The following is a 13535-nucleotide window of genomic DNA, read 5'->3' as shown; positions in this document are numbered from 1 at the left end:
AGCAGTACAAGGGCTCAAGGGATTCGAGGGAAAAAGGAAGTACAGTTTGACTTAATGGTTAAGGAGCAAGAGGTAGAATGGAATGCCGTGAGGTTGGAGAGATGCAGGGCCATCTACCTTACAAATCTGGTAGTAGTGCCATGGGGAAACAAAAGATTTTTAAGCAGGGTTGTAGTATGTTCTGAGTTGATGTTTCGTAGAGATCACTTTGGCTTTTGCATGGAGGATAGTTATAAGGGAGGCCTGAGTGGAAGCAGGGGCACCAATTAGGAGGCTGTTGGTGGAGTCTAGATAAGAGATACTGATAGTGATTTGTATTGAAGTGGTGGTAGTAGAGATGCATAGAAGTGGACTGATGTGAGATATACTCGTATTACAGAGATAGAACAGACAAGACTTGAAGATAGCTTAATTAGAAGTGGGAATGAGAAAACAAAAGGACTTTTGAGTTTTTTGAGTTGAGCAATTGGGTTGATGGGTGGTTTCGTTTATTAATAAGAGGAATACTGATGAAAGAACAGGAGAGGTTATTTTGGTTGTTTGGGAAGGCAAGTTGAGAATCAAGTTCTGTTTTGACCTACTTCAGTGTGAGATGCCTGTTAAGACATTCAAGAAATATAAGTAGGCTGTTGGAAATGCGGGCTTGGAGCTCAGGAGAGAGGTTGGAACTAGAGAAATAAATACGGAATTCATCAGCATGGACAATATTTCAACAGTTCCAAAAACACACTTTTTTTACTTTTTAACTTCTCAGAGATCAGGATGCGTCTCATCTTCTGATTGATGTCAGCCAGGCAGCAATCATGATGTAGTTGTCATTTGCAGTTTTTGAGAGTGCACAGGCAGATTACCAGAATTAGACCTTGCACAATGGATGTCAGCAGCTTGGGGAAAATTTTTGGAGACAGTATTGGAGCACTGTTTTAAGTCCCAGAAACCAGATGACTTAGAGGAAGAGGGGAGGGAAGGATATATGTTGTGGACTTTTTTTGAAACAGGGACCAAAAGCTGATTAGCTTTATGTAGCTGGCACCCCAGCACCAGTAACTTTTAGTTCTTTTAAGAAATGCTGCATGGTCCACACTCTGGCACAGATGATGCTATTTTGTGAACACGCATAGATATCCAAACTCAAGTAGTAGAAAAGTAATTCAGAAGAGTTGGATTCTAAATGTGAAGTTTTAGAATTACTTTCACCACTAATTTTGTATATATTTACCATTTCATGTTTATAAAAATGATATATGATCATAATCTGCCTACATCTTGCAGTCATTATAAAATTTTTAAAAAATTCTAAGTGTTGAAAAGGCATTGTGTTATATATAATTTAATAGGCAGGTTTTTCTTAGCGATGAATAAAAAATGTTTGTAAGAATTGACAGCTTTTCAATAAAATACAATAGGTGATGATAGTTAAGGCCAGGGAATAAATGGGGTCACTTAGGCCTGAGTTCTCATAAAGAATTACAGTTTTATAGCTACTGTTTACACAGACTGCCTCACCAGACTTCCTCCTTTTCCTTCAAGACTCAATTCTTATTCCTCTGAAAAAGCCTTCTCTCTGATACCTTCCATTGCCACCCCAGTGGCTGAACACAGAATTTTAAAAAGTAAGGCCATAGATTAGCAAAATGGTGCTCACTTTGTCCACTGTGGTTTTACTTTTCTTCTGTTTGTGCTTCTAGGAAGAAATGTGGAAGGTTATGGTGTGTGTTTATTCAAAAGGAATCCAAGACTGATGGTAGGAATAGAATGTAGCAAATGAATCAGACAGTAAAGAGCCATCTTAGTGTTCTGGTAATTTTTGCTAACTGAATATTTCTATCCCCATATGGACACCCTTCCTGATTTTGTGTTTTTTTTTTTTTTTTTTCAAAGGAATGGCCAGAAGAAAGGACAGTAGACGTGAGCTCTATTCAGGTAAACAAACTTATTTTGATCATGTTCAGGGAATTCATACAGCTTCATATCATTAAAAGAATTTATACCTTCACTTTTTCCCAGATCTTAAGTCTGCTGCCTCCACAAAGTCAAAATGAAATGTTTGCCTTCTGAATTTATTCCAGTGACTTTTAGGTGAATTTATTGACACATACCCTCTACAGTCTCCTCTAAAGATAAAACTATGCATGGTTTTGGCTCTTGTTGTGACCATGAGTCTCATTTTAGAATACAGTTGCATGTGTTCATAGTGTGACTATAAAAAGGCCAATTTAACAAAAGCATACACAGTTGTCTCATTATTATAGAAACCCTGATGTGTACATATTTAACATAGGCAGTAATATAATAATGTCTGCTCCTGTGTTATCTGTTTCACAGCGGGTGGGAGTAATGACCCATTTCCATTTCACAATACTTAATCAGTTGAACAGCTAAATTTTTTTGCCAATATACTAAAAAGAATGTTTAGCCCTTAAACTTTGGGTACTTTCTGGTCTGAATGTTACGTAGTGATCAAGTTGCAATTATGAACCTGTCTCCTCTGAGCTAACTCAGTATGTGCATCCAGGATGCGGGGAACCTTTCCTCGGCAAAGAAGAGAAAGTAGAGAATAAACATAGTAAATATTTGATAAGTAATTATCCTCTTTTTTTGCCTACAGGGAAAGAAATGGAACTGGTATTTGGACTATTTATTTTCAGAGGGGTTACAAGGCTTGAAACTTTTCATAAGAAGTAGTATCCATCGTTCTTCTGTCCACTGATCGGAGAGCATAAACCCCATGATCGACATGAAACACATGCAGATAGGAATAAACGGAGCATACTGGACTAAATTCCTTCCATGTAGCTAGAGAGGCCAAGTGGCTCAACTTGAGTTTCCATATTCTTTTCACCAACAGACATCCTCAGGGAGTGCTTGGACTAGCCTTCTGTCCTTGGCTCAGGAGAGCTTTGATGTGGCTAACTTTGTTTTTCAGGATCTAGAGCCTTTAGCCCCCTATTGAAAAATGATTTCATCATCAAGCTCTGCCTTTCACCAAATTATATATCAAGAGATACATCGTTATGTGCTGGGGTTTTTTACATTCTTGTGGAGTATAAACTGCGCTGATGGAAGAGAGCAGATAATACAGTGGCAGTTAAGCCACAGACATATTCATGCAAAATACTCTGCTGCCTCCGTAAAACCTCTGTGGGTGTTGCCGTTTTTCTTACTGTGAACAACTGCACCAACACCCAGTTAACAGGATACATTTCTAACTCTAAAAGCTAGCTTTAGGTAGTTGGTCGAGTCCTTGGCCTTCACTGGTGGCAATTTGATGAGAGAAGGAAGGGGAGAGAGAATTGTGGGATAATCAAGACATTACTGTTTCACGAAACTGCTCTCTTTTGTGTGCGTACCAGTATATGTATATATCCCACTTTTTAAGTCTTCAGGCACAAATAAACTAATTGCAACTTTATTTTCAGGGATAATTCTGAAGCTTTAAAAAAAGTTATAATAGTTAAAATATCTTGCTGAAAACTTACTATAAAATTTTGCATCAGTGCTACTGAGTAACTCTCCCCCTTTTAATAAAATTCATATCATTTGAGAGAAATCAAGCTGAATTTTTGTTTTTAAGGGCACATTCTTGTGGTTCTTTTCTAGGTTTTTGTTTTTTGTTTGTTTGTTTGTTTTGTGTTTTTTTTTTGCTTCAAAGCAAAATAAAACCCTAAACTATATTACTGGATAATTCTCAGAATAGAATCCCATTTATTCATTCATTTTTGGATTCAATACATATTTATTGAGCTTACTATGTGCCAAGTATTCTTCTGTGTGCTGGTTATACAGCTGTGGCCAATACAAAGTACATGCTTTTGTGGAATTTACTATATCCTATTGGAGAAGACAGACAATAAAAATATAAATAAACATGTAATATCAGGTGCTATAAAGAAAAAGCAAGGAATAGAGATAGAATGTTGAGAGAATCGCTATTTTAGATAAGGTGGTTAAAGAAGGCTTGTTTGAGCTGGTGACATTTGCAGAGGCCCTATTGAAATGAGTGGATGAACCATGTGACTATTTGGGGAAAGAGCATTCTGGAAAGACGTCAAGGCAAGTAAAAAAGCTTAAAAATGTTAACTTCCTTGGCCTGTTTGAAGAATAGCAGAGAGGCCAGTAAGGCTACAACATAGTGATTAAGGAAGAAGAACGTTAAGAATTGAAATGGGAGAAAGCCAGAGAATAGTTCATGAAAGTCCTTACAGTTAGGTATGGATATGTCATGGGAAACCATTCAAAGGATTGAATGCAGAGGAGTGACATAATTTGACTTAGCTACATGGAGCTTCAGGGTGAAGGTTAGACTGAAGAGGATTTAGGGTTAAAGAAGAGAGACCGGTTAGGTTATTAGTGTTCCAAGCGAGAGTCTTAGACTAGTGTGATTGAAGAGGGTGGAAGAGATGGTTAGATGCTAGATTCAGGCTCTATTTTAAAGGTAGAGAAGGTAGCATCTGCTGATAACTTGGACATAAGGAGAGGGGAAGAGAGCGGTAAAGGATGACTCCTAGGTTTTTGAGCAACTGGGTGAATTCTGGAATGCAAAGGTGAGGCATCTTGGAGGAGGAACAGATGTGGAATCAGGAGTTCTGTTGTGGCTGTGTTAGGTTGGAGATGCTGAGTAGGCAGTTGGATATCCAAGTTGGATATCCGAGGTACAAGTGGGAACTGGCAAATTAATTTGGGAGTCATTAGGGAATAGTCATGACATTGGATGAGCTCACTTAGTGCAACTAGGAAGGAGAAGGTGACAAAAGACTGAGCCCTGGGGTATGCCAACCTTAAAAAGTAGAGGAGGAACCAGCAAAATACTGAGAAGGACCCTCCAGTGAGCTACAAGAAAAGCCAGGCTTCACTTTGCTGGAAGCCAAGTGAAGGAGGCGTTTCAAAAAGTATTTAATGGTATGGTATGTTGATGGCAAACTTTAGTTGCTTCGAAATAAATGTGATAGCTTCTACAATGGGTAATCTCATATAGAGTTCTCTTTGGTTTTTAAGTTTGTACTCCAAATAACTTTCCATTTTGTTTTTCAGAACGTGATATTTTGATCTTTAAGATCACGTAGAACTTTAACTTGTGAGAAGGGATCTGGTTATTTAATGCCTAACAATCTTCAGATTATTGAAGAAACTTTTCTAAACTTAAGTTTACGTTTCAGAAGAAAAAAAATGTTCCCTTAGGTTTGTCATTTGTTCAGTAATTATTCCCTGGGCACCTTTTTGCCCCAGTTTTCCTTGATCAATGTTTTAACTCACTTAAGATTGTACATATGGCTATAGAAATAGGCCAAACCTCTAGTTATTTGAAAACTCTTTTTGGAAGACTTCGTGGCAAAGTAAAACAAGGTTTATATAAGAATAGCTATTTTGCTTCGGTGGAAAAGATGTCTGGAAAAAAGAATAGAAAACTTGATTTATTATCCCAATTGTACACAAATAATACTTTGTTTACCTAGTATTTGTGCAAAATTGTTGACATTATAAATGTTCACTTAATGTTCAATGCTAAAGTTGTTATTAGATTTCTAACATTTTGTTTTCCATTTTATCGTAATTTCTTCCTTGGCATTGGGGATGATCTGGAAAGAAAAGTAGTTCAGTCTGTGGTACTTCACATAACTTTTATTAACATAGTAGAAATTTTCTGTTTACCTTTTATTTACAAAATGGTTTACTAGAAAGAAAAATCTCTAAAATTGGTATTAATACCGGGGGTGCCAAAAAAATGTATACACATGATTTGTATTCATCTTTTGTTATTGGTATATATTATTACAATTTTAATAGTTTTTTTTTCCTTTCTTAAAATGTGTATACAATTTTTGGCACCCTCTGTATTTTTAAGATTTCAGTTGATATTTTCACTTTATTAAACTTTTAGGTTTTTAAATAGAATCATTTAAAAATTCTATTTCTAATAAATATGGATACTGTGGGCTGAATGTTTGTGTCTCCCCAAATTCATATGTTAAAGCCCTAACCCCCAATGTAATGGTATGTGGAAGTGGAGACTTTGGGAGGTAATTAGATCGTGAAGGTGGAGCCCTTATGAATGGGATTGATGTCTTTATAAAAGAGACAAGAAAAATACGACCTTTCTCTCCACCATGTGAAGAAATAGCAAGAAAGCAGTTGTCTACAAGCTAAGAAGAGGGCTTTCACCGGAACCCACCATGTTGGACTTCCAGCCTCCAGAATTGTGAGAAATAAATTTCTGGTTTTTTTTAAGCCACCCAGTCTATGGCAGTTTTGTTATAGCAACCTGATCTGACTAAGACAATGGGCAATAGTGTTTAACAGAACATACTGTTGACCTGAATTACCAATGTTTTATTTTTGTAATATTCAGAAAAGGATATCTTCCCAAGGAGCATAAAAGTACATGTGAATTAAAGTCTACTTTTAAGTATATACCAGTAAAACCAATTTTTTTCAGCTTTCCAGGAAGAATATTAGTTTATCTAACTAGATTTGGTGCACAGAGCTGAAGGCTGGATGTCAAGGAGTCCTTCCATTGCTTTTAGTTCTAGGCTTGTCGTTAATGAATTGTATGACTTTGGAAGTCACTTAAGCATGTTTCCTCTTCATTCCCTCTGTGGTAAAATTTAGATTTTAATGTCTGTTTTTCAAAGGTTTGGCATATAATATAATAGAAAATCTGAAATTTCATTGAAAAGCCAAAAAGGGTAATATGATATAAAAATGTTTCCTACCTTTGGAGTATATCCAATCAAAGTACAGCTTACAGAAATACAATTGAAGACTGTCTATCCCAGAAGGCAGGAGCTTACCGAGGTAGCATACTTTTTCTAAACTTTATCCTCTGGTGAACAGAGGTTACTGAGCCTTTCTGAAAAAAGTGCTGAAAGCATAAATGTATAAGGACCTATGTAATAGTTCGACATCCTGGGCATTTATGAGTATTCCACCTGAATACAATAGCACAGTTAAATCATGTATGAAATTGAACAATACTGAATTTTTTATATGCTGTGCTTTCCTCTTGTATCTATTTGTAGGCAACTTTTTGTTAGCTGGGGTAGTAACGAGGAAGAATAAAGTATATAATTTTTTTAAGTTAGACATTAATTTTAACTTAAAAATTCGAAATTTATTTTTCTGTTTATAATCAGCTTTGTGGACTAAGTTAAATACATACAGTTGATCACCCGTGTCTGCATAGTCAGTTGAAAACTGATGCAGAGGACTTCTGGATGATAATGTGCAGATCTCAGTGGAACCTCTCCCCAGAGAAACATCTGTCTACTTTATCAGAATTCGCAAAGACAATCATTCAGAGTCTCTGGAGAATGATAAAGTGATTTACAATGAATTGAAAACCATTTATTCAAAATCTGTAGAACTAGTAATTGTAGTAGGATGCAACAACTTCTGAGCTAGAGGCTATACCCCAAACACCCACCCAACTCTGGGTTACAGAAGAGGTGTTCCAGTGGGCTCAGCAGCCAAGTGGCAGCTCCCATCTCTCCTAGACACTGTTGCATAAAACAGAGATTCTGCCTAGGAGGGGGTCAGAGAAAACCTCAAAGACTGGCAATACGCTGGCCCTGCCTGAGGGGCCTAACTTTATTGTGGAGCAATTTATGCCTCCAAGGAATCGTCCAAAATAAAAATCAGCAGAGTCCAAAAGCATGGTATGACACTAATAGAGGCAGAGTAGCCAGAAGTTTAGCAGGGAGATCAGAGAAAGCGCAAAGGAGGCCTGGTGATATGGAAGAATGTGTACATGCCTAATGCCACATGCAGGAGCAACTGGAGAGGAAACTGCTTTGCTATTAGCCCTTGACTAAATGTGCGACAAACCTGTAAAGTCCCTGAAGTGTAAAAGCAGTGTCCAGGCCGCACAGATTAAAACAGCAAAAAATGAAAACCTTATTGATTCAAGGGTTTAAGCACAACTCGGATCAATCAGTGTCTGACTACTAAATTACTGACCCAGGGGTGACCCTCAAAAAGCCAGGTTTAAAGATAATAACAAATCCTAACAGGAACATTAGAGGCGGCACACTGGCTGGGGGAATAGGCTTGACAGATTGTGTCCAGCCAAGTTACTAAACAGCAGCAAATCTTGGAGCAGGAACAATCAGTGTCCAGAGCTGATACAATATATTACCTAAACTGTTCAGATTAATAAAAAGTTATAAGACATGCAAAGAAACAGGAGCATGTGACCCATACATAGGGGGGAAAAGACAGTGGAAATTGACTTTAAGGGGGATCAGATGTTGAACTTGGTGGATAAGGACTTCAAAGCAGCTATTATAAATATGTTCAAAGAGCATTAAAAAGCCATGTTTAATTAAAGGACTATATCATGACAATGTCTCATCAAAAAGAGAGTATCAGTAATAGAGTTCATACATATATACATGCCAGATGGAAATTCTGGACTTGAAAAGTGAAGAAATACGAACGGAGCCTTCGAGAAATGTGTGTTTACACTATTAAGCACACAAACACACTCATGGGTATACCAGAGGAAGAGACAAAGGGACAGAAAAATCTTTGAAGACATAAGGTCTGATAATGCCCCAAATCTGATTTAAAAAAAAAAAAGTCTACACATTTAACATGCTTGAGAAAATACTAGCAGATCAAATTCAGCAATATATAAAAAAATTATACTCCATGACCAACTTGGGTTTATCCCAGTAATGCAAGGTTTTATTAACATCAATGTAATACACCGTATCAAAACATTGTTTAAAGAAAGTAAAACTGCATCTAATAAATGCATTTTTTTACTCATAGATATTTGATACTCATAGATGCGAAGACTGACTATTGTTAAGGTAGCAGTACTCCCCAAATTGATATACAGTTTCAGTGCATCCCTATCAAACCCCAGCTGGCATTTGTAGAAATAATCAAGCTGATCCTAAAACTCAAGTGGAAATGCAAGGGGCCACAAATAACCAAAATAATACTGCAAAAGAACAAAGTTGGAGACCTCACTTCCCTGTTTCAAAGCTTAGTACAAAGCTGCACTGATCAAGACACTGTTTAATGGTGTAAGGATACACATAGATCAATGGAACAGAACCAAGAGTCCAGAAATAAACCCATTCATCTAGGGTCAACTTGTTTTTTAACAAGAACACCAAGACAGTTCAATGGGGGAAAGAACAGTCTTTTCAGAAAGTGGGGCTGGGACATCTGGATATCTCCATGCAAAACAATCTCATTGGGCCCCTATATCACATCATATGTAGATATTAACTCAAAATGGATCACGAACCTAAATGGAATATCTAAAACTTGAAAACTCCTAGACAAAATAGTAAACCTTCGTGACCTTGAGTTAGTGATTTTGTAGCTATGATGCACAAAAGCACAAATGAATGAAAAATTCATGAATTTAACTTAATCAAAATTAAAAACTTTTCTTCAAACGAGACCAAGAAAATGAACAGAAAATGCACAGAATGGGAGAAAATATTTGCAAATCACATATCTGATAAATGTCTTGTATCCAGAGTTTAACAACTCAATCATAAAGTCAAGCCAATTAAATCACAGGCAAAGGATCTAAATAGATATCTTTCCCCAGAAAAGTATGTGAATGGATAATAACATGAAAAGACACTCAACATCGTTAGTCATTAGGTAAATTCAAATCAAAATCACAATGAGATACCACTTTCCACCATTGGGGTGGCTGTGATAAAGACAAGTAAGGATGTGGAGAAATTGAAATATTCATTGCCAACTGTACTATAAATGGTATAGCCAACTGCAATACAATTTGGCAGTTCCTCAAAAATCTAAATTAGAAATACCATATGACTGAGCAGTTGCACTCCTGGATATACACCTAAGAAATGAAAACGTCCTCACAAAAACTTGTACACAAATGTTCATAGCAGCATTATTCATAATAGCCAAAAGTGGAATCAACTGATGAATGAATAAATAAAATGTTATTTCCATATAATGGAACACTAACAAAAAAAATAAAGAAGTGATACATATTGTAATATGGACAAACCTCATAAACAATATGCAAAATGAAATAATGCAGTCATGAAAGAGCACATATTGTATGGTTCCATTTATATGAAAATATCCACAATACGCAATCTATAAATAGACAGAAAGTAGTTAAGTGGTTGTCTAGGGCTCTTGGGGATAGGCTGACAGATAATGGGGAGCACTATAGACTGAAAGTTTGCCCCCCCATTCATATGTTGAAACCTAATCTCCAGTGTGATGACATTTGAAGGTAGGGTCTTTGGGAGGTGATTAGATCATAAGGGTGGAGCCCTACTAAATGGGATGAGAGCCCTTAAAAAAGAGACCCCAGAGAGCTCCCTTGCCCCTTTCACAGGTAAGTTTATAGCAAGAAGATGGCTGTCTGTGGACCAGGAAGCCAGCCCTCAACAGAATGAAGCTGCCAGCACCTTGATCTTGGACTTCCCAGCCTCCAGAACTGTGAGAAATTTCTGTTGTTCATATGTTGCCCAGTCTGTGGTACTCTGTTATAGCAGCCGCAATGGACTAAGACAGCGAGTGACTGCTAATGGGTATGAGGTTTCTTTTTAAGATGATGAAAATGTTCTAAGCTCTAAACATAATAAAAACCACTGAATTTTATTTAATTTTAAATGGATGAGTTTTATGTTATGAAATTGTATCACTAAAGCTGTTAAAAAATCTTTTAAGGACTGCTTCAAGTCCCATTTTGGAAAACGATGAAATATCTTAAAGATCTTGTGTTTGCGTAATGATTATCTTTTGTATAATAACAAATTTAGAAAATTTATAGTCATCAAATCATGATTTGCTTCTTATCTGTTTCATACCGTGTCTTCTTCCAGTCTAGGAAATTATGAATATGTAAGAAGAAGAATTGTATGGGGTAGTTGTGCACCTATCAAGTACTTCTAGGAATTTGGGTGGTAGCATGGCTGAGCAGTCTGAGGCGCTGGATTAAGAATTCTTAAAGGTAAATATCAGGTTTACATATTTATTTGATATATTTTAGGGTCATCGAGGAAAACAAATACATTGGAATAATTTTCTAAAATACAGATAAATAAGTAGAAGAAGTAGGTTTTGAAATTGTATGTGGGTAAAAATCATCATTATTTCTTTTAAAAAAGTTTTTGAGCAGTTTTAGATGGATTTGCATATTTTTCTACTGAGAATGAAATATATAATATAGCTATTATGGCTGTATTCAAGCAAATAAAGCACAACTAGATTTCTGACAAAACATTTAGTTAATTTCCCATATTCTGAATTGAGGGTATAGTATATAACTAGAATGAATATATTAAATAGGATTTGGAAACTTTCACATTTTTAAATGGATAACTGTAAAAAAAGTATTAATCTATTTAATTTCAGATGAGAATTGTAAAAATTAGGCTTATTTCAAAAACTTAACTCAGTTTCTAAGATGTTCTACGTAAAAAAACTTAAGTCATGTTTAGAATTACATGTTATTGCTGAATCTAGAATAACGTATTATCACCGCCTGCTGGACATTTACCCCACTACAAGGAAGTAAGTATTCGATCTCTGCAACAGCCTTTACAAGCGCAGAGAAGGCTACAATAACTAGTGTGATGAGCTGAATGGGAAGCTAGAGTACAATTCTGATTTTTCTGCCCTTCCCGACTTCAAAGAGCCATGTGCCTTGTGTTTGGAAATGACCTGAGATGAAAGAAAGCACTTGAGGATTCTTGGCTCATGACTTAGGTTCTAGGAGTCGGACAATAATTGAGTCTTGCTGGGATCTACACTTCGTGAAAAATCCTGCCTCTGTCTGCCATTGACCTAACAGTAGATATATTGGCTAATAACCAACTACGTTAGCTCCTTTTAGCCTAACTCTCAGATTTTTCCTTGATATTAATGAGCATTAATTTTTTTTCTTAGGATTTTTTCTTATTCGATCACCAATAGTTTTAACTTTGACTTCTTAAATATTTCATATTTTGTATTTTTGTATTATTAGGTTTCTTTAAGCACTTATTTTATTATTAGTTTCAGGTGTCCAAAACAATGTAATAGTTAGACATTTACACCCCTCACAAAGTGATAACCCTCCCCCCAATCTACTGTCCCTCTGACATCACATATAGCTGTTACAGTTCCATTGACTCTATTCCCTATGCTGTACTCCACATTTCTGTCACCGTATACATATAAAATTATAGTTGACATTCAGTATTACCTAGCTTCAGATTCAGGTGTACAGCACAGTGGTCAGGCACCTACGCCGTCCATTAGGTGGTCTCCCTGATAAGATAAGTGTCCATCAGAAACCCTGCAAAATCTTTACAACGTTATTGATTATATTCCCCAAACTGTCTTTCGTACCCCCGTGTCAATCTTGTAGTTACCAATTTGTGCTTTCTAATCCCCTCACCTTCTCCCTCATCCCCACCTCCCTGCCATCTGGCAACCCTCAGTTTTTTTCTCTATATCTCTGAGACTGTTTCTGATTAGTTTCCTCATTTATTTTATTTTTAAGCATTTTTTAAGGCTAGTTTTGGTAAGATTACTGTTTTACATTTTACTACTTATTCTGATAAATTACACATAGCATAATATTTACCATTTTAACCATTTTTAAGTGTACAACTCAGTGACATTAAGTACACTTATAATGTTGTACAATCATCACCAATATCTAGTTCGAGAACTTTTTCACCACGCCAAATGGGAACCCCAGGTCCATTAAGCAGTCACTCCCTGTTCCCCTCTCTCCCCTAATCTCTTTTGTGTCTGCAAATTTGCCTGTTCTGAATATTTCATATTAATGGAATCATACAATATATGGCCTTTTGTGGCTGTCTTCCTTCACTTACCATAATGATTTCAACATTATGCAACATGTATCAGTACTTCGTTCCTTTTTATGGCTGAGTAATACTCCATCGTATGGGTAGACCACATTTTTTTATTTATTCATCAGGTGATGGACATTTGGATTATTTCCACCTTTGGCTATTGTCAGTAATGCTGCTATGAACATTCATATATACAAATGTTCGTTTGAACACCTGAGTTTCAGTTATTTTGGGTATATACCTAGGAATAAAATTGCAGGGTTCTATGCTAATTTTATGTTTAACCTATTGAGGAACTTCCAAACTGTTTTCCAAAGTGTCTGCATCATTTTACATTCCCATCAGCAATATATGAGGGTTCTGTTTTTTTCACATCCTTGCTAACACTTGTTATTTTTCATTTTTTAAAATTATAGCCATGCTAGTGGGTCTGAAGGTGTGTCTCATTGTGGCTTTGATTTTCATTTACCTAATGAATCTGATGTTGAGCGTTTTTTCATGTCTTCTTGGCCATTGTATATCTTTTTTAGAGAAACGCCTATTTGAGTACTTTGCCCATTTTTAAAATTGGATTGTTTGTCTTTTTTTTTTTTTTAAAGATTTTATTGGGGAAGGGGAACAGGACTTTATTGGGGAACAGTGTGTACTTCCAGGCCTGTTTTCCAATTCAAGTTGTTGTCCTTTCAGTCTTAGTTGTGGACGGTGCAGCTCAGCTCC

At 36.3% G+C, this 13535-nt stretch overlaps 1 protein-coding gene across 1 annotated transcript in view; it reads left to right on the top strand.

The window, feature by feature from the left end:
- Window positions 1-5705, top strand: part of CENPI (centromere protein I) — a 63546-nt gene extending 57841 nt beyond the window's left edge. Inside the window, exons 20-21 of the mRNA XM_033091042.1 lie at window positions 1882-1923; window positions 2609-5705. Coding sequence (XP_032946933.1) covers window positions 1882-1923; window positions 2609-2710 — 144 coding nt within the window. The 3' untranslated portion in view covers window positions 2711-5705. The remainder of the gene's footprint in view (window positions 1-1881; window positions 1924-2608) is intronic.
- Window positions 5706-13535: the final 7830 nt, after the last annotated feature.

Source organism: Rhinolophus ferrumequinum, chromosome X (assembly GCF_004115265.2).
Source record: "Rhinolophus ferrumequinum isolate MPI-CBG mRhiFer1 chromosome X, mRhiFer1_v1.p, whole genome shotgun sequence".
NCBI classification, from domain to species: domain Eukaryota; kingdom Metazoa; phylum Chordata; class Mammalia; order Chiroptera; family Rhinolophidae; genus Rhinolophus; species Rhinolophus ferrumequinum.
This window is presented reverse-complemented; position numbering and strand designations above follow the sequence as displayed.